The sequence below is a fragment of the Channa argus genome, chromosome 16 (genome assembly GCF_033026475.1).
Source record: "Channa argus isolate prfri chromosome 16, Channa argus male v1.0, whole genome shotgun sequence".
Classification (NCBI taxonomy): domain Eukaryota; kingdom Metazoa; phylum Chordata; class Actinopteri; order Anabantiformes; family Channidae; genus Channa; species Channa argus.
This window is the reverse complement of record NC_090212.1, coordinates 17,608,867-17,635,188: the sequence shown is the minus strand read 5'-3', so window position 1 is coordinate 17,635,188 and position 26,322 is coordinate 17,608,867. Positions and strand designations below refer to the sequence as shown.

Sequence of the window (26,322 nt, the reverse complement as noted above, 5' to 3'; positions counted from 1 at the left end):
AGCTTCGTTGTTCAGTGTTACATTGCACAAAAAACGAAAACGATTAGTGTGAAAGTGTCATGATTTGTTCCTTAGACCTTGCCTAGGGGAGCTGGGGGAAGCTGGATGTGTCACATTTAAGAAAGGGGCTGATGGGAAGGGCTATTCAGGATGACTGCAGTCTGGTGCATGGCCACTCATCTTTCCCTAGGGAGACAGAACTGCAGAGGGAGTTATTTCAATTAGTCAGACACTGATGCAACAAAAAGCCTGACCTGCTCTCCGCTGCACCTGCAGCCCAGCCAGACAAACCTAATCAAATCAAGACCGGGATGATGCAGACAACTCGAAGCATCTGTGGTTTGAGGGGGAGGTAGCTGTGAGGTTTAAACCAGTGAACGTATCAGGTTTGTCATAAGTGAAGTGCCATTTGTTACAGGGGTTTGGAGTTTAGTTAGCAACATGGTTTTTTTTTTTTTTTTTTGAAGATAAAGAGTCTTTATAGGAGTGAAGAAAACAAGAACTGGTGGGTAGAGTCAGAGAGAGAGTGGAGAAAACAGCTTGGATAAACAAAACCCCTAAATGACATTAAGATCTTTTCTTAGCTTTAAACTATACAGTAACCTGATCAGTTAAGTGCCTGAGCCAGGGAATGTGGATTTGTGATCTGCTAGCTTTGTTGTTCACAGGTCCCTTTCTTATGTCACTTCAAAGCCATGTATAATGTGGACCTGGGGGGTTTAGCCCGGCTTGACCAGGCACACTTCCTAGTCCTTTTTCATGTTTGGCACTTAATTTCTCTCTCAGACAAGGAGTCAGAGCAGAGTCTGGGCCCCTGAGCACTAATTACAGGTCACTATGTCAACTAAGAGGGGCTCTCCTCACTTTTAAACTAGACACTGACATAAGGGGGAGGACATGTCTTTAGAAACATGAGGATCCAATAAGTAATTCGTCTTACTTAACATGGTAATAAAGGTTGTGCATATTTATTACCAGTGCATTACAGTCAGAGCGTTTTAACAGATTGGTGGTACTTTATAATGGCATCCCACATTTCTAGTTGCCTTAATTAGGTCCCTCAACACCGAGCAAAACTCATTATCCCTTACTACAATAGGCATTAACTTTAAATATTAGCCTGCTATGTTCTGTAATATAATTATGTGTTTTGAAATTCTGCTTAGGCATCTCTCTATTATCCTGGGGGTTGATTACAGTGCCACTACATTTTTCATACAGTTCCTGGTCAGGAAAGGCATGGAAAAGACCACCAGCTGCAGATCTGTTGGCGCACAAATCCTACATGCAAAAACTTTTTTTGAGCTCGCTTTTAATACAGTCGACTCCGTTACTATTTCTCCCTGCCGCGACTTCCAAAATGAATGCGACACAGTTCCTCTCCAGCAAGATTGGGAGGAATGGAATGAGAGGCAGCCGTGGGCGATACCAAATTTGGGTTCCTTTAGGGGTCACGCTGCAAGTAACACGGCAACTTTTCACTTTAACTTCTACAATCGGACACTCATACGATCAATTATATTATCAGTTTCATTGTATGAATTATCTGTGACTCACTATGAGCAAACACCGTGGATTTGCACTCGTTTGACATTTTCCTTTTGATCCCGGTTCCCTCCGCTCGGGATTCCACTCGCCGCACATGTCTTCCTATGTAGTTGTTCCAGCTCGAGCCAGGACAGAATGTGGCTCTGGCGGAGGGCGGCGGGTTGACGAGCCATCTCCGAAACTTCTTAAAGTCTTTCCAGACGGGATTTCAGACTTTCTGTTTCTGAAAGAGGGCACACCTGCCCCGATGGGATTTGGATTTTCTAAAATAAGGAATACGTTATATTCTCCTTAAACGGTAAGTTGTGCGCTTTAAAAACCTTTAGCAGTTGTTATCCCTTCACACTGGGAATTTTAACGGTTAAGACTCGTGTGACGTCATATCAACATCAAATCCTTGTGCGTTTTTAAAATAATGTTTTTAATAACTTGGTATTTTAATAATAAACTCCGGTAACCTACCTCTTTACTTTTTTTAAGTTGTGTTCCCCCTTGCTCACCAGTTATGATGTTCCCAAGATGATTTTATTAGGGAATGTTGCCACGAAATATGAGTAAAGTTTTATTTTACTTTATTGTTGTTTGTAATTGAAATACTTATCTTTTTAAGCGGACTTGTTTGATAACGATGACTTTGATTCGGAAGTTCTGGCTTTAATGATTGCTCACTTTCTGCCGTGTACAATCTCACGCATCCCTTTCGTGCTACCGAAACCTGGAGTCAGACCTCTAGAGAAAAGGAAAACGTGTTTTTCCTCAATCTTCTGTAACATGAATCGGCAAATTCTTTCGGATACGTAGCCAGAATGTGGCTACGTTTCAACTATTTACTGTTGTAATTGTTGTGTAACTACTATGCCAATGACTCCCCCCCACCCCAATACATCTGTTGATGACAGGACTCAAAAGGTGCAAAACTATGTGCAACCCGTGCTAATAATTATGAGGCGCAAATGTTCATGCTTATTTTCTTGTGAGCAAACCGCAGAGTAATTTTCTTATCGTTCAGGAATGTCCAAATTTCCCCCTCTGTTTAGGATCAGATGAGAGAAGCAAAACGTGAAGCGAAGACCTCACGTTTTCACGCAAACTGCGCGGCTGTGCACTGTGGGTCATTTTCTTCTACGTCAAATTGTCTCTATCCCCGATCCATTCCCACAGATCTTGGAGATATGAGTCAAAACAGTCCCAGGGGCTGCTATAGTCTTGGTGTTTTGCTCAAAGCCACCATCCTAAGAGATTTAGGATGATTTGCCAGCTGAACTTGTGTCCTGTTGTTGGTTGTTTTAGCAAATCTGTCACTAAGATTTTCTGTGCCAAGTCATAATGAAGCCATTGATGTAATGCAGTAAACTCTTTTCCACAACATACAGAAATTACAAAATGATTTTTATTGCATTTTCCGAAATATACACATTAATTCAAGAGCATTGGCTGACTCTGCAGACAACAGCAATCTCTCAGGGGATCGCATGGAAGGACTGTTAACATTTGAAACTCCTCCAGTACACATCGCAGGCTAATCAGCTACCTTGTGTTCCCAGTATACAGTATGCCCTGCTGTCCTGATGTCTGCTCCAGCTGTGTGAGAAAAGTGTGGAAAAACAACTCATGTTTTTGTAATTGTGACGTGGTCTTTTCTTGGTGGTGTAACAGAGCAAAGTGAAGGGGAGAGAGATGGTGCAGGTGCTGTCTGCACAGGAAGAGCACTGCTTGAGTGGGAAACAAAAAGGAAGTGAGTTAACAAAGGTGTTTTGTGTGTGCGTTTGTGTGTGTGAGTCATACAGATGAAACTGTATAGGAATGTGTGATGTGATGTCCAAAAATTGCACAAGCCATTCTCCCCTCTAACTTCACTAATCATTCTCTCTGAGTAACACATAAGTTTTGCTGCCCCTTCCTATTACTTTTTACCTTAATTTTACCTTGCTGCCATGTTTGAGATTGCAAACCATGTTCTGTCAAAAGCAAATCTGTTGTTTTTCTGAATTTATCAGCGATGACCTCCACAATTAAACTCATCATCAGAAGCTCAACTCAATCCTTAGCCTCAGGCTTGGCTTTTTGGGATGCTAACGCTCTGCCAGGTGTTTGTAGGCCTGTACACAGGTAACTGGAGATAACCCTTTAAACAGATTTTACATAATTTTCTCCTCACACTGCAAATTCCCCCAGGGGCTTGTAGTGACACACACTACTAGCCCACATGATTTTCATACCATTTCAGAACTTGTTTATAAAGTGCTGAATTTATCACCCAATCTGTTTGGCCTTGTTGCTAGAAGATAAGGTTGAAGAGGTTAAGGTTTAACCTTATTTTGAGTCTCCAGATATTGTAACTGAAGAATGAGGGTGTCACAGGTCCATGAGAAAGGATGAGATTACTGTTATTGCCATAAAGATGAAATTCTATCTCTTACCATCATATAGCATGTCTACAGTCTGTGGGTGTATATGTGTACATAGTCACATATCCTTATTTATGAAAGTTATAGAGGTGCCCTGGCCCCTCTGCTGCTTTCACTCTGTTGTCAGCTGCTGTCAGATGCAAAGTTGCATCTCAAGAAAGCCAGCTTTTATACCAATTTATTTTCAACAGATTTCTAGAGTCACATCTCATTTTTTTTAGAATTAACCTTATTTTATCTGGATTTATGGTCCAGAGAATCCAGAGCAAGAAAGACATTTTCTTGTCTGCAAAATACAAACATGAAAACCACCAATATAGGAACTGCATGCCCTTTCTGCAACTGCATATTTATTTATGTCTGTAGTGCACCAAAGGAGACAGAAGAAAGTAATGGGTCAGTTCTTCCTGATTTTCTCCGTTTTTCCTTGGATTGTGTTTTTTTCCTCTGCATGCTTAGGCTCTTTTGTGTGTGTGTTTTTTAAGTGGACGAGAGAGATTTGTCCTGCAAGCAGCCCCCTGAGGGTATCAGCTTATCTCACACGCTTCTCACTGCAGCTTTCAGTGTTTTCTGTAGGATATTTTGTTAGTTTCTATACAGTTAGTGTGTGTGTTAATGAGACACAGGCTCAGTCCTGGGTCAATGAAACTAGGAAAAGTTTATAGAAGAGCATTTTTAACCCAGTATAACAGTTGTGATTCCAAATTTATTCTTTGGGGTAACCAAGCCAAATTAAGAACTTACAACATTAATTAGAACATTAATTAGAACGTTAATTTCGCTTTCCATAGGTAATATCCAGTCTTTATTTCATATCTAAAGGAAAGGCTGGCTGCCTACCAAGTAACTGGAAGAAATGATTTAATACAGCTGTATGTTTTTAATGACACTGCCTTTCAACTATTTCCAGGTATTTATTTTACAAACTCCTTGTAAAGTTAAACATTTTCATTAGAATAAACAGATTATATATGACTCTCCTCAGGTGTGACAGTGTAAATGATAGAGGAGAAAATCCTTTAACAAAAGCTGCACACAGGAAATAGACCAGGTCATCTGTAAAAACTCTTTTCATTCTGTCAAAACACAAGATCTTTGCGTGAAACAAAACAACAAGGTTTAGGTTTGTAATTGCAGCTCATTTAAAAAAAAAAAAAAATCTCCTTTAAGGCGGCATGCTCTATTTTAAGCATACGTAATGGTCAGGTTGACGTCTCTGCGGTGTGATCCACTGCGATTGCTAGTTTTGTTGGGTTACTCATGCATAGTCCAAGCCTGAATGCTGGGTGGGGAGGGAAAGGAGCAACTGCTGACTCCGTTCTAACATGTCTGGAAGTGCCGGCAGTTGAGATGTGAGATGTATGAGTGTAAGAGTTTTCGCTTCTTGCATAGAGCCACATGGAAGCCAGATGCTATGAAGGTTTAGGTCATTTTTCCATGCAGATAATCAAGTTGTATCCAAACGGTTCTACACTGAGAAGTGCTATAGGTTTGATCTTTGCTGCTCAACATCTCTGTTGTTTTAACTGCTTTTATAGGACATAATCTTTTTACCTGGGCTAAGGATAATAATTTCAGAAGTGATTCTGAATCAACTTATGACATGGAGAGTCCAAAAATAACTGCAAGATTCACAATGATTACCACTCCTAGCTTTAACCTTTATATGTCTGGGATTAGTGATATGATTTCCACATCACTCTGCTTTCTACTGATAACTGGTGCCACAAGTCTTGAACTTTGAGGCAGCAAATGGCTCATTTAAGGTGGTTGAGAATCTGGTTTGTAGATATTTACAAGGGCTGTTACCATTGGCTGTCAGTGGGTAAATCTGTCACTTTAATAATTATGTCAATCAAGAAATGATTAAGCAAGTAGGCAGGTGCTCCAGTTTCTTAATCGGAAATAATTCCTGACAAAATGATACAAAGTCAAAGACCAATTGATGTGAAAATCTTTGGGATTCCTCTCCAGGGAGATAACCTTTCTAGTGGCTTTTCAGTTGATCCATGCAATGTGGAGTAAATATCGTGACTGCGTTTACTATAGTATTAGTAGTTTAGAAGTAGAGGCCCCCACCACCCATAACTTGATGCTTGCCTCAGGATTACAGTACCACCCTGTGTACAGGCCTGACATTCAGCAGTAAATGAACATGGTGTTTGATCAATAAGGACAATTGTATTCGTGTGTAAAATATGTTTACTGTACTATAATCCAAATCCTACATTTTATCAATTTGTAATAAATTGATAAACTCTTGTTTAGGTTCTCAGATGTTTATTTGATTCTGAACTAGAGAAAGATTGAAGATTACAGTGGTTCTCAATCTTGGTCCTCAAAGACCCCTGTTCTGCTTGTTTTCCACCCACCCACTGCTGCTTATCTGGATCAGGTGTATTCAATCAATGGAAAGCTAGAGCATACCATCTCAGATGTAGGTGGAGTCGGGTAAAACAGCATGAGCTGGTATATTCCAGCTTCAGATTGACTGAAGCTGGACACATACCTGGTCCAGGTAATCAGCAGTGGGTAGTACAGGGCTAGGTGGAAAACAAGCAGACCAGGGGGTTCTTGAGGACCAGGAGTGAGAACCACTGGTTTACTAGGTGAAAGAAGACAAGGACCTCTGACAACATACAAATCTGCTACATGATCTTATGGGCAGGGGATCATGGGAATCCAGGTTCTAAATAGTTCACTGTTTTCTCTTTGCCTGAAATACGCCTCCATGTGTTGATAGGGGACCAGCTAAACCTGCTTTCAGGCGCTAATAATATCAGCAAGTGTCTCTGTTATTTGTCTACATTACTGTGTGTGTCTGTGTATCTACAGCAATGAAATATATAAAAGGCAGCATTATCAGAGTCTGAGTAGCTTTATTTGTCAATATAATAAAATATGAGCATGTTTTTGCACAAACCAGCATGAACCCAAAATAGATGTTTGGATGAACCAGAATGAGTGGCATTGGTGGTCAAGCACGCTGCCCACTGACATACTTTGCCCGAGCTCCCCCTCTTAGTGCATCAGTGAGTTAAACAAAGCAGAGAATGGACGTCTCACTGTGAAGGTTAATGCCAACTTGTGACCAATGTGATTAAGTGCCACTCAACAGCTCAGCAACATTTCTCATCAGCTGAATAAACAGATCTTTTGGCAGCTCCCCAAAGTAAAAAACAAAAGCAAACAACAAAAAAGTTGAGTTCTCACTCATATTAGACCTTGGCACTACTTAGAAAAGTTGTGCCCTTTGAGAGGAAGCCATTTTTATACTTCAGCAAGGGCAGTGTGTGTCTACCGAACAGACTTCCTTTCGCTTGCGTAACATTAGCTTTGTCAAAGGTAAAATGTCAAAACATAAGGATGCATTCTTTGACAGTTATATAATTACTTGGTCTGTGTGGTTTAGAGCTGTTTTAAGATAATTGACAATGACAAAAATAAAGCAGAAGAACACATGAGAATTTCCATATTGTGAGATTTGTTTAAATGTGTTGGATTAATGAGGATTTTGCTGTCCAGCAATTCCTACTAATAGCAAAACAGTTTAGCACTCGTATTGGTATTAGCAAGTACTAAAATGTAAGTACTTGTGATATCAGGACATCCCTAAAAGTAAAGGTTAAGAGCTAACTAGTAAAATGTTAAAGTTAGTTTAAAGTTAGTTGTTAAAGTAAGACAATGTGCCTCCAGATCAAGGTTTATACTCCATGTGTGGAGCTGCAGGTTGTAGGATGCTGTCAGAGGATGTGGGCACATGGAGTCGATGGCACTGCAGCTCGTTGTGTGCGTCAGGAATCAAAGGCCGCCATTGTTGGAATGAGAAGCAGATGTTAGTGAGGAATTCTCCTGACTGCAGCAATTTTTTTTTTTCATGCCTGAGCTTTGAGTGCTGCTTTGCTCCATCTCCCTTCCTCCTGCTCCGTCTCTCTCCGGCTCTCTGCTGTCTATATCCACCCTCTTTCTCTCCCCTTTGTTCCTATGCTTTGACACATGCTATTCTTAAATCAGGTTGGTGCCAGCTTTCTTCAGCAGTTCTGTTCCTCTGTACCCAAGAAGAGGAGGTTTTCCTATGGGTTCATCTCCCACCAGTTAGAAATAGAGACTCCCCAGTCCTCTGATGTCAATGGAGGAGGAAAGAATGAGGAAGAGGTATAGTTGTGACAGAGGCCCTGTCCGACTATATCCCAGTGTGGGATTTGGTGTCATGCCTGACTCTGAGGTTTGCCACGTTGACAGAATCCCTTTTTCAAGCTGAAAAGCAGGAGGAAGCTCAGTGGGCTGCTCTTTGTGCCTGTGTCGCTTTGGATGGACTTTAGTGTTGCGTCATACTTTGCATGGCAGTGAAAGGGGGATGGAAAGCTCCAGTAATTTCATTATCCAGCACTTTCTTCCCTCGAACAGTGTTCACGGTGTAAGCGGAGAATCTGCTTAATTTTACAGTGCTGGTGATGTCTCTTGTGGACCAGACGTGACCCATCGATAATGACTATACTCAGTTTTGTCTAAATTATTGTAGTCTCCGCATGAGGCCAACATAGGTTGTGTTGTCACTGTTAACACCCACCAATGTAATAAATGAGTCGTAACTAGGGTGAGTCTGTGGAAGTCAGGAATTGTATTTCTTTCTAAAAAGATAATATCATGTGACTTCAACAGAGTCTGATTACAGAGAAAATATAAGATAATTTTTGTCTTTTCTTGCTATTTTTAATAATCTTCATACAGACATAAAACCACAAATAACTTAAGTCTCCTCTCAAAAAATGTCAATGTCAATCTGCAACCTAGATTATTTTTTTTATCTGTGCCTTAGACCGCAATCGTTACCCCTGTGTGGGTGTATCTCTGTGGGTAGAGCAGTTGTCTCCTGGCTACATGTCGAAGTGTCCTTTCGCAAGCCACTAAACCCCAAGTTGCTCCTGTCAGGTCAGCGTGCAATGTGAGGAACATTGTAAAGCTCTATGCAGACCATTTGCCATTTGTCTAAATTAAAGACATCAGCCAGACAGTGAAAACAATGCATAGCTCTCTGGAGGGGATGCGAGTGATGTATGGAAGTGATCCAATTATGGATCTCACTTTTCATTAAAGCCTGCTGCCATCACAAAACTCAGCTGCTCTGTTGTAGCACCTGACATATGGTTGTGGCAAGAAAGCACGAACATACCCAGTGAGTGATTGTATGTGTGATGTTTGCACCTGATATACATGTGTCTCTGTTTGTGTCTGCTCGTACATGTTTGCGTGCAGTGCAGTAATGATGTGTTTAGGCGAGGTCAGCACCAGAGCAGGGAGCATGTCAGCAGACTTTGCTGAGCTGCTGGTTTCCTGCCACACTGCACATCAAATGACCAGCTGTATTGAGATTTGATGCTATTTTTCAACAGCATGTGTATTTATGGCCACATTACCCACAATGCTCTCTGTCTGAGCATCAACAGTGTGATGTTATATGTCAACATATTGAGTGGGCACGTCGTCTGAAAAACACTAGAGGACTTTGCAGCCAATTCTAGTTTAAATCCACTGTTAAAGCTGCTGTTTATGGCTGTGAGTGATCAGTAACCTCATTGTTTTCACTGCGGCTTTCTAAAATAATAATTTAATGATTTAAATATCAGAACTAAAATGTCTGGCTTAGAATGCCATGTGACGGCTTAGACTGCAGTGAAAGCTTTGTTTAGGGTACATTGGTACATTAGCTTACTCAACTCCTAAGGATTCCAACTCCTTAACTTTTCTTAGTTGTGAATAAACCTTAAACTCTGACTACATCTTTTTAAATGCTAATTGGTTTTCACCCTGGGATGTGATCCCACCCATTATCTCCCTGTTTATAATGACAACATGGTTTTAAGGTGAGACACTTAAAACAGGAAGAAGTGATCACGTAGACTGATGTTTCTCTAACATCCTTTTGTTTGGTCTGAGACTTTTCACACTCTCACACACATCCTCAGGGGCACTTCATGCTGTGATCTTGTTGCTCCCTTGACACCAGTGAAAGCTGGAGGTGTGCTGAGAACAAACAAAGCAACACATTTTTCATCACAGATCGAGGACATTTAAACTGATTTGGGATCAGATGCACGATACAATTGAAATTCCCACACACATTGTGAAAACATTGCAACTGGTGCATTCCTGTTTGCTGTTGTCCCTTGAAAGTTACAGATTTTATTTATTGAAAAACGGAGCAATGCTGAAAGTAGAATAAAATAGTTTAGGTGCAGTTTTACAACTGCTTTTTCCCTGTCAGCATTCTCTGACTTTTGCTCATGAAACCTGAATGAGAAGGTTTGGGGGAGACAAAGCTGCATTCTGGCTGTGGATTTCAGCAGACAGTGAAAAATTCAACAAACAGACGAAAGCATGTCAACAGAGCTGAATGAGTTGCAAAAAATCGAAGCCAGGAGCAAACTGTGGAGCTGTTTGGTCTAGACAGCCAACAAAACCTGACGCCCAGGCAAAATCTATACCCCCTTGCATGTGATTCTTAACAGCTGTTCAAGTAAAGCATGATAATGTTTGTGTTGCTTTTGTTTTGTTAATTTACCCTCACGTTCATCACCGGTTCTGCTTTGTTTTAAGTGAAAATGTGATGGAAATCGGCCTATTTAGGCATGAGTCACTCTGTGTTTTCTTCATGCCATCAGTTCCAGCTGTTCGCATGTTCCTCTGGAGTCAGTGACATTCCCTTGCACTGATGTCACATATTCATCCTGCCCTCTGTCTGTATTTCATTTCCCATATCCTCTCAGACTTCTGAGAACAGATTTGCTCTTTTTAATCACTGACATCCAGTCATTTGTTGTTTCTGTTGTGTCTCCACAGTGACGACTTGATGCTTGGCCCCCCGTGACCAGCCTTCTGAGTGCTGCTGAGGCCTGCTGAGCACATAGGTGCTGGTTTGTGTGTGCAGTGCGTCTGCTGAAGTAGGGATACAGCGACTGTGTGGGGGTGGTGTCGGTGCCTGCAGTGGTGGAGGCAGGTCATCAGAGGGCCCAGAGCCCTGGTAGCGGCGGAGGGGCCTGCCCTGTCCCATCCACACGAAGATGAACAGACTGAACTTCCACAACAACAAAACCATGCAGGACCGCCGCTCTGTCTGTGTCTTTCTGCCCAATGATGACACTCTCAATATCATAGTCAATGTGAGTAGACAGTAAAAGTCATTTTGTTTTTTTAAAATAGGCTCTTTAAAAGGAAACATGGACAGCCAATAGGCCCCCTGACCTCTCTGGCCCCAGAAGGCCTATTGAGCATCCATCTATCCAGTATCAAGTTATCTGTACAAAATGACTAGATTTGGGCAAACAGCTAGCCAGGTTACATCTGAGGGTAGAAGCACTAAACACCTCCCTACCAAACGTTTAAAATGTTTGGGCAAGAAAGTAAATCAACTTCTTCATCTTTTCCTTTAAGAGAATAGACTGAAGGCTTTTAATTTCATAACAAGTTTTGTTTTCTTTGCAGCTATCGGCTTCTACTTACGAAACATTGTTTTTGTGGTGCAGAAGCCTCAAGAATTTAATCTGTAAATGAACAGCTGTTGAAATTGTTCTCATTGGTGAAACACATAGTTGCTACTTAAATTGAAATGTGTTAAGCCCTTCACAACAACTCAAAGACAGTAAAATATGCACACGCTGCGCTGCTAACTGCTTATGGTGGTTCATGACAACATGAGATAAATACCAGACATTAGCAGCGAGGTGGCTTATACACCATTACTTGTGTTTATTCGATTTACATAATGGCTAACAAATGATATCTGAAAAGCTGAAATTGGTCCTGCTTCACCTTTTGTCTCCTCAGGTGAAGAGTTTGTGCCAGGAACTGTTGGTCCAGGTGTGTGACCTCCTCAGGCTGAAGGACTGTCACCTGTTTGGACTGAGTGTTATACAGAGTAAGACTTCTCATTTCAGGCATTGATTTGGAAAAACAAACACTTCCTACCTTTGGTTGTGCAGTTCCACATGTTGTTTTCTGCTGTACTTGACCGTAGGTCCAGTCCTAAACATTGGACTATTTGGATATTAATTTGTTTGATTCTGTGCTGTTGCTTTCTTACATTTTCTCATAACTTTCTTAATATAAAACCTGCACACAAAGACAAATCATTGGTCCACTTACAACAAGAAAAGAAGCAATATCCATCCCTACTACAACCCATAGTTTAATGTTAGGACAGACATCCAATCAGCTGATTAGTGAGCTAATATTACCGAAAGTCGAGAGGCTAAAAAAGCTGCGGCGTATACTCCATATCTTTTCACATTTACCCATTAGCTGAAAAGAACAGACTTTGTTTTCGAACTGTCATCTTCCCATCTCTGTTTGTAAAGTAGTCGACACTAATTGTTCTGTTGTGTGAACAAAGCCTTATCATTATTTTAAAATATTTAAATTCTATGATCATGTGGACTGTGGACAGAAGCCACTTCTACAGAGCAGCTAAGCTTAATAAAACAGCATAACCAGGCAGTTACTTTCGTTGGCCTACACACAGCCCCTCTCACCTGTCTGTCATGACAGTCTCTCAGGAACCAGGGCTTCCTGCATGACTCCTGTTGTGCAGTGAGGCCCAAGTTGTTGGTGACGAGGCTCAGTGAGGGTCATACAAATGGAATTACTCATGTTGTCTGTCCCACGGCGAGCAGACAGTGGGTGACAGCTGTAAAGGGTGACTAAATTGCAAAGACAGTATTTTCAGACAGCTGTCCTACAGATGAGACCTTGGTGACTGCACAGGTCAGTTGAGCAGGAACCAGGGGGTCTGATTGTGGGACATTCCTGAAGTGCTTGTCTGGATAGTGTGAAATCCCCACAGCAAAAAGCGGCCACCCACACACTGTCACCGGCAGTCCGCCTGACCAGCACCCACAGATGTGTCTGTGTTTACTTGCTGTTTGGAGGCGTTATTAAAGAACATTTTATTCTTCCTGTGCTACTTTATTTAAAGAAACCAACTTCTTACAATTGAAAATAATGAAATAAACATTCAAACATTACAAGTCAAAGAAGGAGATATTCCAGAACATTTTACTGAACTCTTGGTGAGAAAGTGGACATTTCAAACTCTTGAAAACTCGAAACTTGTTTGGTCATGAAATTATTTTCCTGTCTGTCATAACAGAGGGTGTGTGTTAAGGGGTCAGTTCACCCATATCTAAAAGAAACATATTTTCCTACTTTTGGTCCACTTACATTTCTAAAACCACAAAACTAGTTCTCAAGGAAAGCTGTTCACAGTGAGGTCTGTGGATTATCCTGAGAACAGGGATATTGTTTCTGGAAACAGTAATTGCTGCTGAGTTTAAAAATGTGATTTTTGGATTCTTTAAACACCACAAACCAAATCCCCCTGACCTCAATTGTAATAGGATGGCGGCAGAAGTCTCAGCTGTGAATATTTTAAATTGCCACCAAATCAAGCCAAAAGAAAGATTATTTAAATTTAACACATTGAAACAAAAGTATTTATATGCATCAGCAAATTCTGGATGTTATACAGAATATAAGCATGCGTCATGTAAACTGACTCAAATTCTCGTTATCTAGTCTTCAGGATGGCTTCCAGATTTTTAAAAAACATGCATTGACATTCTGTCACAGGGGCCAGGTGCCTGCTCTTCATTGGCTTGGGCTGTTCAGTGGGTTTCCATTGTACAGAATGTCAAGAGTTGTCAGATCAGCAGGCCTGCAGGAGCAGATTAACATAAGACAGAGTGGGGTGACGAAATGAGACGGAGCAGCAGAGGCTCTGAGTACAAAGGGAAGTGTAGAGGCTGTCTGATGTGATTGCTCTGAGGCCATCTTTGAAGGACTCATTGAGTGCAGCTTTCTTTGAACACACACACACACACGCATAAGGCACCTGTACATCCAGATGCATACATACACACACTGATGACAAAGAGAGACTACACGCATGTGTCTACACTAAGCTTGTCCTACTCCTCCTCTGGCAGATAATGAGCACATCTATATGGAGCTGGATCAGAAACTATCCAAATACTGCCCTAAAGAATGGAAGAGAGAAGCCAGCAAGGTAAGAAATGTGCAGGAAATGTGCATGGTCAAGGCAGTGAAGTCTGTCTGAATCTGAGTAACATTAAGAGGAAGAAGTTTAAGCAGTGTAAAATATAAAATATATACACGCTTATTGCTTGTTGATGTGCAAGTGTAGTTGCTTGCATCCACATACACTTAAAATTGCAAATCACATTTGCTAAAATAAGGTAATCCCCTCCTTGTTCCTGTTTCATAATTACTTAATTATTGATTCGAAATTAGACACATGTACTGAACTTCTCATCCAGTTGTCTCAAAGCAAATACATGTTTTTGCCAAACTTTGCATCTTAAAAATCTTACTGATGTAAACACGAAAAATAACAAACAATTAGAGAAATACTTAATTATCAGTTTTATTATTAATTGGATTATAACGTTAGCCAATCAAGGTGATCTATAGCAATGGATACCAAACTGGCAGTGATGTGTGTGGCACACCACTTAAATGGATGGTAAGTTCTTTAATCTGTGTTTCCTTCCGTGTCTGTTTCTTTGGTGTTTGTATGAACATTGTACAGTACGCTGTTCATACAACACCAAAACATAAAGGACAGTGAGCCAAAGAATTCTTATTGGTTCTATGCTGGCATGCGGCTGTGTTCACAACCGCCAATTGCCAAATGCATCCATCCCCAAACCGTAGTGAGGAGATTACCTTCTCGTTTGTCCGCAGACCAGAAATCAGCCACCACCGTGTGGCTGATCGGTGTATAATCATGTTAAGTAACATCGGCAACATGATGTTGAAATGCTTCATACTATTTACTTTTCCCAGCTGGAAACTGAGTCATACAGAGAGTTTTATTTTCAGGTGTACTCTAGAGTGAAATTCAAAATTAAGAATGCTCCTTTGTCTCAGGGACTATATAAAATAGTGCCTGGAGCAATTAAAGTTTCCCTCCCATCACATTAAATAGGGACATAGTCATTAACATGTCAGCTGTTCAATATTCTGTCAAATTCTCGTATGAGATAGCATAAACAAACTATGTCACATGTACATAACAGGAAATATTCGTAAATAATAATATAATGAAATTAATGTTACTTTGAACGCTGTTGTTTTAAAAGCTTTTTTGCCTCACATTTGACACACTACACATTTGACTTAACTATTACTTGTCCTGTCTGAAATAACTGATGTTAAAATCTGCCTGTTATTCAAACAAAGATTTCCGCTTGTGTTTTCCAGGGTATCGACCAGTTCGGCCCTCCCATGATCATTCACTTCAGAGCTCAGTATTATGTTGAGAATGGGAGACTTATCAGGTAACTAAACAACCCACAAACATGTGATATTTAATATCTGTACATTAAATATCTGCACTAACTGCTCTAACATTACTGCATCAAATCTCCTCCCTGTCTGCCCCACAGTGACCGAGCAGCCAGGTACTACTACTACTGGCACTTAAGGAAACAGGTACTGCTCTCTCAATGTATCCAAAGGGAAGAGGCCTACTTCCTCCTTGCAGCGTTCGCCCTGCAGGCCGACCTTGGCAACTTCAAACGTAACAAGCACTTCGGGAAGTACTTTGAACCCGAAGCCTACTTCCCTCCATGGGTGAGTATGTCGACTTACCACACGCGGTCGTTCTTGATTAAAGATGACTAACCATCAACATGCACAAGAGCTTTTTGTTCTCACCAAATCACATCTGCACCTGATCACATCTTGCATTAATATTATAAACAGAATCTTTAATAATGTAAATTTAGATGTTTCACGATGCCATGAAAAAAAAGAACTATAATGCTTATATAAGATTTTATTTTTTAATTGGCTTTCTGATGAAAGGCTGCAGCATACACAAGAAACTTGAAAGTAATGTGAAATGCGAGTAATACAGTAAACACATTAATGTATTAGACTAGCAAATCCATCTGATATTGCAGTGAGTCACAGTGAATGTAAAACACTGTGACTTTTAAAAGGCCTGAGATGAGAAAGATGTTTCTGTATCACTGACTGAGAAGATGAAACATACAATAAATCCATGTTTCAGGTTGTCGGGCTGTGTCCCATGTCCTAGCTGACTCTGTGGACAGTATGTGGGTCTGTAGCCCCCTACCTTTATTCACATTGACCAAACACTTAGCGACAGATCCACATCTGAGCATGTGGGATAATGAGAACTGGGACACCATGTTTATTTTTGTCCCTGGAAGTGGCACACATGCAGTTTCTTTTAATCTTGAGAAATGCTTTGGCTGACATGACAATTCTGGCCATTCTGCCATTCCCCCCCAACCACCACCTCTCTGGTCAGCCACACCCAACTGACTACCCTTGACTTCCTGTGATTAGCCCTCTGCCTCCTTATCACCACAGTGACAGGAAATTGTTTGATGATGAACACAACTCTACAGTAAATCTGCCATAGACTTAGGTATCTAGAAAGGCTACTTACAACGTTTAAGTGTCGTATGCAAAGATGTGCATGTTTCTACTTCCTGCCTTTGACTCTCGTACAGTCTCTCCGAGTTGACATCCGTTTGCCTTGTGGCGGTAGGCTTCACTACCCTCACTGGCAATCTGAGCTGCCAATCTGCTGTAATGAGTCCGTACAACTTTTTCTCTTTCCACGCTCAGGTGATATCCAAGCGTGGCCGGGAGTACATCCTGAGGCATATCCCAAACATGCACAAAGACCAGTTTGCTCTCACAGCTTCAGAGGCCCACCTCAAATACATTAAGGAGTGTGCACAGCTCGATGACGTCACTGTGCACTACTACAGACTCTACAAGGTGAGAATTAGGATCAAATGCACAGTAGCTCCTTTATCTGCTATACTTCTGTGATTACATCATTATTGTTTCTGTCCAAGACAATGAATCACTACATTCAGATACCATTACTTCTGCACAAAGTCTGTATTTGCTCTTGTGTATTTTGACTTTGAGCATTTGATGCATTGGTAAACCATTCAGTTTCAACCTAGTTGTACGATCACTGCCGATTTAGGAAAATAATTTCCAGAGCGTCATACATTCTAATCTTTTTCAACAGGACAAGAAGGAAGTAGAAGCATCTCTTACATTGGGACTGACTCTACGTGGAATCCAAATATTTCAGGTAAAGTTGTTAATTTAGTGAGGCTGTACCTTTTTTCTGAACATAAGCGCATGACAAAAAAAAACTGTCAGGTTGTTTTTGCTTATTATTGAATCCTAACAGCCTGAGGCAGTTCTCTAGACAGCTGAACTGTCATTGTGGTTTTGTTTTGAGCTCACTTTACTTTGACAGTGGTTGTCATCCGTTCTCTGTTGCTGCATTTGTCAACATGTATGTTACATTTGTACTGTTCACTGGTTTAATGTCAAGACAGACGATGGATAGTGAAAACCTTTTGTGTGATATTAGAAACCTGTGTTTCATGTTACTGAATCAGTTTTTTTGTGTTTCACCAGTACAGAAACACAGAAAAAGCAGCTTTGACTTTCTTTCGCAGTATCGTAAAAAACATGTAACATGGCAATTTGCCGCACCTTAAAAAAAGTATGTGATCCTAAAAAAAAATTTTAAATTAAGAAAACAAGACTTCCACAGCTTACTAATGGACCCAAGGTACACATGTTGAAATGGGTGCTATCTGCTTTGTCACATCAGTGGAAAAGCATCTACATATTGTTGATTATTGACTTCACGTGTCTGTGCTTCTCTGTTGCAGAATGTCGGCTCCGTGAGACAACTGTTGTACGATTTCCCCTGGACCAATGTGGGGAAACTGGTATTTGTGGTAAGTCAGATGCCAAACATTTATCATAGGTACCTTTTTTTTCTCTACTCATTTCTGTGATGATTCAACACAAGTATCCTCTAATTTCTGCCGACATTTGACTCCTGCTCAGGACTGTGGAAATCTTTACACAAGACTTCTTTTCTCCACACTGCTGTTTTATCTTAACCCTTAAGTCCTCTGGAACTAATCAGGGATTTTCGGAGACTTTCCTTGCATGTGCGCACACACACACATGCACACACACACAAGCGCGCTCTCTCTCTCTATATATATAGATTTTCATGTATTCAACTGCAGTGTTTTCCTTATGATATACATGTTTCTTGATTAATCCATTTTAATTACCCCTGATGTCCTGTGCCCTTTAAAAGTAATCCTGTTCAATCTTTGCTCATCTTTGCTCTGAGTCAGCTTGTTGTTAAGCCGCAGCCAGTTAATTTGCTTCTATAGGGTTTCCGTTATCGCAGGAGGGCAGGGAAGCTTACAATATATCTGCTTCACTCTGACAGCTTTAGGTTTTTTGCCAGTTGGCTATTAATCACTGCAGAAAAACAAGCTCCTTGTGACTCCAATTTTGCCTACTTCTTTATTGTTATGCAACTGACTTTAGAAATAGGTTTCCTGATTGTAGAGCCCCTGAGAAATTGTCTTTATCGTCCTAGAAAGTTGAAGGTTTAACAGCAGGTTTTGCTTTGGTCTAATTTTGGCCCAAACAAGCATCACATGTACCACACAGTTCACAGAAAAGACATCCTGTTTTCCTCATTCCTGTTTTTTCGGTGGTTTTCTTGCGTCGGCTCTCAACAGCGCCAGGAGAGCACACTGGCGGTGGCGTGGCTGTGGTTTCAGTGTGGATGTGAAGGGCCTCTCGTGGCCCTGTCCCACCCTTCTCCTGAATAACAGACTTTCTCCTCCACCCCACCCATACGTCACATCATCCAACACCGCTGCTACCATGGCTGCAGCTACGGCAGAACGAACCAGAGAGCTGAGCAGGGCGGAGGGAGTCGTGGGCCAATAAACACCAGATGTTGCAATGGTTTAAGGGGGATTTTGGATTTGGACTTAAGGCTGGGATGACTGTATTTCATCTTTGGTATCGAAAGAAGTTGAAGCTAGTTTTAGCTTATTGTTAGAAAATGAGTTCAATGTTTCTGATGCAGTAAAAAAACAAAAAAAACAAACAAAGTTCCATTGATGGTTTTCTTGAGCCCTTTAGAGAATGATCTATTCTCTTTGAAGGCTGGAATGAAGTCATCACCCTTGTGTGCTGTGGTATTGCATGCTAAGCCAACTTCTGACCCAGTGCTTTGGTTGATGCTGGTCTTGTTGAGGGATCGTTGGATAAAACTTCCCCTCAGTGATGGGATTTTTCGATGTGTGTGGGCCTTTTGGGTTTTTTTGAAAAGAGATGAAAGTAGTCCAGCTGTCCTGTGCATTAGCCTTAGATGGGCTGACCACGTGTCCTCCATGAAACAAGAAACTTGTCTAAGCGGTGTCTGAACAATTTGGGGTTTAGTTACCTTAACTGATGGATTTTGGCTCCGGGTTGTTTGGTTTTTAGACACTTTGGTAATATCAAGTGCCAAGTTGGATACAGCAACATCTTTACAAAATTGCATTTTCTGATCATAATTGCAACCTTAAATGTTGAAGTGACATTGTCAGGAACTGGTGATTATTGTAATTTCCATTTGAGAGAAACGTGGCGGTAGCCCTCAGTTAACTGACTGACTTGCTCTAAGAATGATGGGAACTGCTCAGAACACTTATCACTTAAGATAAAGAAATCAATTAAATATAATGTCCTTTATTTATTCTCTACTTCTGCACATACGTAACCGTCAACCTCAATGCGTTTTTGCAATCTGTTTATCCATTTTTGAAAATGCACAAAATCATCTTTTTGCATCTAGGCAAGCTCTTCATTCACTACCTTAAAGATTAATCCCCAGTGACAGTCTGCTTTGAAACCAGTTCCATTCCTTTGTGGTCTAACTTACTCAGAAAATAACAATTTATAGACTGTTCAGTAAAAAGCAAGACAAAAAAAAAAGTAAAAATAGAGATTTAATGCAGCTGTACCCTGCTTGACTCACTCAGTTTGGCACATTCACACCTGGGTGCTGCCCAGTATGACTTCAGTGTTTTACCGGCGGCCAGTCGGAGCTGCAGAGCGGTAGTTTGTGTTAAAAGACAAATACTCATCTTGAGGGATGGAAAATAATTTCTCCTTCATTTTCCCACCCAGTCTTTGGCTACCAGTCCAGGGTTTTAAACAGGACTCTTGTAGCCACTAGGATAAATCTGCCTGGAGAAAATAATCTTTATTATGATAGGCACTGTTGAAGAACTGTCAATTAGCTTTTGTGAACTAATTTTCCAACAGCAGAAAGATGAATAATACACAGGCCTTAAATAGACTAAAACTGTCAGAAGAAATTAAATGACAGCTCAGTCCTGTGGTTAGAAATGTGCAGGTCTGTGCATTTTCGCAATACTTTAGACCCACGGGTTACCTTTAAAAGTCCAAACCCTTGCAGAAATGTTTAGAGGTCTGTACTGAAAACAACTCCACTGACACTAAAGACAGCTGTTATTGGGTCGAGCTTCAGCCAAGAGGCACAGGAGAAAGCATAAATCCTCCATTTTAGTTTTTCCGTGCACTCAAGCCAACATGTCCTCTCTGTCTGGAAAATCCTCAAAACTCCTCAAACCTTCTTTGTCTGTATAAAGAAATGAAGAACAGATTCGTGACCTGATTGTTGCATTGTGTTTGGGTACAAAATAGTTTTCAAGAACAAAGTTTGTTCCTGTTCTTAGGTTTGACTTTGGGCCTTTCTGGCACCTAATCCAGATTTCACATCCTCATTTCCCTTTCACATTGTTCTTATATTACTTGGTTCTTTAAATCATAGAGTCATGTAATCAGTTCATGTACTCTCCTGTTTTTCTCTCCTTTTAGGGAAAGAAGTTTGAAATTCTTCCTGATGGTTTGCCCTCGGCCCGAAAACTCATCTACTACACAGGTTGTCCAATGCGCTCTCGCCACCTCTTACAGCTGCTCAGCAACAGCCACCGGCTCTACATGAACCTGCAACCGGTTCTCAAACAAGTTAGGCGACTGGAAGAAAATGAAGGTAACACACATATGTATTCAGGGTTAATTTATTTTCTTATAATGACTTAAATGGCAAAACACATTCATATGAAGTCAGCATTTGTAGGAGCAGCAGTTACATGCCACAGTAAAAACCCCCTTCAGACACCAGTAACTTGTTGGAATCTTCTGTTTGGTGTGACAGTTGCTACTATCCAGGAAATAATCCAGTATAATTTCCTGTAAAACATCAAACTCTTGTATTTAAACGTTTTAGTCGAGAATTGAATTTTTTTCTTTCTTTTGCTCTAAGGATTATAATTTAAATATGCTTATGTTTTGTTTCCGTCAGAAAAAAAGCAGTACCGGGAGTCATACATCAGTGATGCTCTCGAACTGGACATAGAGCAGCTGGACAAGCATTCACGAGCTAGCGGCAGCAGTGCGGGGAGTGTTTCTCGCCATAAGCGCCTCTCTCGCCACTCGACAACTAGCCACGGCAGCTCGCACACCTCCGGCATTGAGACGGACAGCTTCAGGGCCCTGGGTCAGACCCCACACAGGCCCCTACGAACCTGCAGCTCATCTACAACCAGCCACGGCAGCTCACACACCTCCGGTATCGAGAGTAGCGGCAAAGAGCGCATATTAGATGATGAAGGTAAGAGTGAAGAGTTAGATAGAAAATTCTCAGTGCAATGTGAAAGTCACAACTGTGGTGGCTTATATACACCAAAAATGTTACACAATTATTAGCAAATATTCCAGAAACATGCCGATTCCCCTTTAGTTGTTTTAGTTATATTTTCTTGAGAATTTTTTCTAATAATTCTGCAGAGATTGAGATGCTGGTGGATGACCCCAAAGACTACGAAGAGCTACACGAGATGGCTCTGGAACAGGAGCTATGTATCCACATCACTGAGGACATGTTGACTATGTCCCCCGACCAGACCAACGGATACTCAGGTACAAAGAGTTTATCAATGTTGTGACTCAACTTCTGCATGTTTCAGGTTTAGGTTGCAACTAAAATCTCTTCAGAACGAGAGTGTAAGTTACAGTGCACAGCAGGCAAAGGAATTCGCCTGTGATTTATCTGTAGAATAATTTGTTTAGCAGTTTCAACAGGTTGCTCCTCAAGGAACTGAGGGAAGCTGATAAAGTTCTCACAGAGTGTATCTTAAATATGTGCATGTGTTCTTCCCAGGACTGATAGTGAAAGATGTCAGCTCCTCCACTTCCAGCTCCTCTGAAACTGTCGTGAAGATGAGAGGACAGAGCATCGAGTCCCTGCCACAGGTCATTGAAATTCCTGGCGTAGAGAGCACTGTTTGTACTGCTATAAAAACATCCAAATACCTTTTTTTTTACTTTGTTGTGTAATTTTCTTTAAGTTAACTCTAGGGTACGACTGTGTTAGTACAGCTGAGATACGTCATTTAGTTTAGTTTTGAATGGTGTCTGAATTCAATAGTAAGCATTACACTTTTTTTTACCCTATTAAGTACTAATGTTTCTCAGTCATAATTTAAGGAACGTGTAACACGAGAAGGCGAAAAACAACATTCTCCAGCCACAGCTGTTTTTCAGAGTCTTTGTAAATCGGTAATTTGAACTGTAAAAAGGGATCAGGTACTCTTTAGTACCTACTGGTGTGGTCGTTAGCTGGTCATGGCTGTGTTTTTTCTGTATCATTGCTTTCTCTCGTCTGCAAAACCTACCACATAGTTGGCACTGCTTTGCAGACAAAAAGGAAGAGATCAGAACAAATCACAAACTAAGCAAAACTTAAGTAAATGAGAAAACATGAGTCCAGAATAAAAGTAAATTATAGCATGTCACTGTAAGGTATCTTTCCAATGGCCAACCACCCTTCTTGTTTCAGACTGATGACTTTGTTGCTTTCCACCAACAGACATCCGCATGCAGGAAGGCTCAATCTTCGACTGACCGTCACAGCCAGTCCCTGGATGACGTCCGGCTCTACCAGAAAGACTGCCTGCAGTGGGCAGAGCTCTGCCAGGACACCGCCCACAGCTACACGTTTGGCTGCGCTCAGGAGCTTAGTGACGGCGGCGGCTACCAGGGCCTGGCCGATCAGCGAGCCAGCATGCTCAGCGAGCAGCACCCCTTTCCCATCAAGAGAACCAACAAGTACTTCTCCCTGGACCTGACCAGTGACGAGGTCCCAGAGTTCGTCGTGTGACGGAGACAGAAACAAGGCGACCTCAGGGTGACCTTTTAATTCCTCTGTGTCAGATGTGGAGACATTTCAGCCCTCAGGGAATGAGACGAGAGAGGAGCGTTAGAGAGTTGGATTCTATTCTTGGCAGCAAACAAAACTAAAAGTAAACTGGCAACAGTTCGGCTGTCCCTCCAGTTATTATTGAGACATAAAAATATAGTAAATGCACAGTCATGGAGGATTCTGACTGAAATGGGAATTTAAAGAAAGAACACTGGGCTCAAGAGCACCTTTATCTTTAAAACAGTACCTGAGCTGCTCCCCTGTGTGAAAGGGAACAAAAGGGATAGGTCACCTTCTTTAAAAAAAACAAAACTGTTGGATTCAAAACTGTGTCATCAAATGTGGTTTCAAGGTTTACGTGTTGTGTATGGCGGCTTTATTGAGTCATAAAAAGACTGCGTGTTTGTGCGTGTGCGCGCGCGTGTGTTACAGCAGGTAGGCGTACACCAGCCCGAATCTTAAGGAGTATATCAAAGATTGTCTGTGGAGGACACGAAGAACAAAATCACTCTGAGCTATGAACCAAAGGTAAGAAATAGAAAAGGATGGAAACATCTGTTTCTGCATCCACGCTACTCTGTGTGCCGCCATAACCAACGCATTTCAAAGTTGTGATGGGAGCAAAGATACACCCATAACTCTTTGAGACAGAGCAGCCACGACTCCTTCTTTCTGTCTTCTTCTATGCCACTTCATTTTACCTCAGCAGGAAGTGCGGTGTGCCAACTCCCCCCTCTCTCAGATTGAACGTTTAGTCATGTGAACACACACCCGACGTGCCTTCATCACACTATGCAGATGTCCAACCCTCGTCTTGACAATCACACACCCTGAGCTTAATCATGAAAAGGTCCAAGCCATTGGAATTCAAACCTCTGCATTTTTTTCGAACATCATGAATGCATTAGCACATCCACCTAGTTTTTCAGAGTCGTAAATAATAGAAGATTCAGATTGGAAACTATTTAATCTCCTGTGAAATCCGACCGAGATTTCGTTAGGAATGAGGTCGAGTGAGTTCCTACATGTCCCGACTTGCGTTGAGTTTGTGGCCAGAAAAGCTGCTCTATAATCTAACTTCGAAATGGAGCCGGGGTTGGCTGTCGGCCAAAACAAACCCTACATTTTGATGCATACATGCACGTCTTCTTTTGCTTCTTCTCTGTCTTCAGATTCATCAATCATCTTAAACTGGAATTTGTTTGTATGTTTTTTCATTTCTCATCCACTATTTGTACCTGTAAATGTATGTCATTCAGTGTTACCATCAAATGTGTGTGACAGTATTAAGGATGTGCGTTATGAACAAGAAAGACTGGTTTTATCATTTTTATCTCCCGGTTAGGATTCTAGGGAACTGCAAACTGTTGTAGCAGACGAGATGTGTTAGAAATTGTATTTAAAATCACACCCTAAATTTCAATAGACTACAACGGATGTGAATGAGGACAGGAGGTTGTCATCATTTTTAAAACTCATGCTGTTAAAGTGCCACACTTACAGCTTTAAATTCTCCAGTTTGTCTTAATAATGTCAGAGTTTATTTAAGATACAACTGCTCTGTATGAAAACACTAAAGTTGATTTAAAATGCTGTGGCACTTCTGTAAAACGCCGCACTGTAACCTTCATCTTGACCACTGGGTAACCTTTTGATTTCATAATTAACTTGCTTCTACATAATCGGAGTTGACTTCCAAGTTCCATTTGGAAAGTTATTGATCCTTTAAGTGATTGAAAGATACCAGTTTTAAAACGATGGGACTCTGTTGTTATATGATTTTAAAGGGATAACTTGTAATTTTGGAAAATAAATGTATTTCTTGCTGTGAGTCGGGTTACCAGTCACGTTGCCAACGGAAGCATCCAATTAGCTCAACTTAGCATAAAAATGGGAAATTCTGGAAAACACTAAAGACCATGTCAAAAAAATCTACATTTCACAAGTGAGTATCACTTAATAAATAATTTGTTTATTAATCTGCCCACAAATTAAAGTGGAAAAATGAGAATTTGATATTTACCAGGGGGTTAACGTTACCATATGTTAGGGCCTATTTCTTGGCAATTATTTTGCCACTAGCACAAGAAATAGTACCGCACATATTAAATAAACACGACAAAACAGAGTGTTTTGTTTGTTTGCAGCTTCATATATTAACCTCCAGAAACAATGCTGCTAACAATCTTCACATCGAACTGTCAGCAAGAAAGGGAATAAGCTTAATTTTCAACATTTTTTTTAATGTTTAGTGTTCATTGTGTTACATGACATGCGCAGATGAAATAGTTTGCTTTGAAAAATGCAACGTGATATAAACAGTTCACAAAGCCACAACTCACTCACTTTTACTATTTGACAACTATGTAGCTGAGCCGGACTGGATGATGTGTGATTGTCTGTGGGCCAAATGACTCTAACTTAATTACAGTCATTTGCGATCTTTTGTTTTTTCTGAGTCATCCCAGTTCAGCTATAATTAACCCTGTGTGTATGCACCATTTTCACAGCCTGGCAATAGAGCTTCTGAACAAGGTTTCGAAACAAATACATTTATGTATTACTTAACAAATACATGCATTTGATACTGCTATGTAATTTAAACTATTTCTTACAGTCTTCTTTCACTGTTTTAAACTTATAAGTATTTCTACTCTTTAATGGAAAATGTCTAAAGTCATATTTTAAAGAACAATGATGTTTCTTATATTAAAACAGTATGCGTTAAGGTACAAAGCCATACATTCATAACCATGTCCTCTAATTTCTCATAATTTGTTCTATCTTCCATTTCTGAATCATTTATATAGTCATACTTACACTTTGTAAGAGTTTGTATGTCTGTGTCCATAATCCTTTCTGTGAAAGGATCTCCCTTCAGGAAAAAAATGACAGATTTTTCTTAATTTTATTTTAAAATTTTTTGTCACCCTGTAGTTTTTAAAAAAAAAATGATTTGTTACTATGAAGTTTGGTCTGTGCCTTCTTGGTACTAACGCCCCCAATATCCAATAAAATGGTACATTTATCGACCAAAGTCCTGCTGTTTTGTGATGATTTCAAAGCGGTGCCAAGTTGCACAATTGTTTATCTGCTTGTAAAGTTTGGGAGAAGACTGAAAACAATAGAGCATAAATAGAGAGTAGTTTGAAAAGAAGAGACATTGTAATTCAGTTTAATTGCATC

General features: G+C 40.7%; 1 protein-coding gene across 3 annotated transcripts; it reads left to right on the top strand.

The window, feature by feature from the left end:
- Positions 1–1,664: 1,664 nt before the first annotated feature.
- On the top strand, positions 1,665–26,173 carry frmd6 (FERM domain containing 6). 3 transcript variants are annotated; one of them, XM_067479463.1, is made up of 15 exons: positions 1,665–1,846; positions 3,205–3,283; positions 10,797–11,116; positions 11,781–11,871; positions 13,937–14,016; positions 15,234–15,310; positions 15,419–15,605; positions 16,635–16,790; positions 17,053–17,118; positions 17,714–17,782; positions 20,751–20,925; positions 21,238–21,546; positions 21,723–21,854; positions 22,096–22,187; positions 22,804–26,173. In XM_067479463.1, the coding sequence occupies exons 3-15, from the start codon at positions 11,018–11,020 to the stop codon at positions 23,092–23,094; spliced, it is 1,824 nt and encodes a 607-aa protein (XP_067335564.1). In that variant the 5' UTR covers positions 1,665–1,846; positions 3,205–3,283; positions 10,797–11,017; the 3' UTR covers positions 23,095–26,173. The 3 variants fall into 3 exon arrangements, with proteins under 3 accessions (XP_067335564.1, XP_067335563.1, XP_067335566.1); XM_067479462.1 differs by lacking the exon at positions 3,205–3,283; XM_067479465.1 differs by lacking the exons at positions 1,665–1,846; positions 3,205–3,283; positions 10,797–11,116; positions 13,937–14,016.
- Positions 26,174–26,322: the final 149 nt, after the last annotated feature.

What these genes read in the sequence shown, in the direction of transcription:
- frmd6 (XM_067479462.1), top strand. Translation starts at nt 11,018, where the DNA reads ATGAACAGACTGAACTTCCACAACAACAAAACCATGCAGGACCGCCGC. An exon ending in CTCTCAATATCATAGTCAAT is followed by an intron (nt 11,117 to 11,780) that starts GTGAGTAGACAG and finishes TTGTCTCCTCAG; the next exon opens with GTGAAGAGTTTGTGCCAGGA. An exon ending in GCGACTGGAAGAAAATGAAG is followed by an intron (nt 20,926 to 21,237) that starts GTAACACACATA and finishes TGTTTCCGTCAG; the next exon opens with AAAAAAAGCAGTACCGGGAG.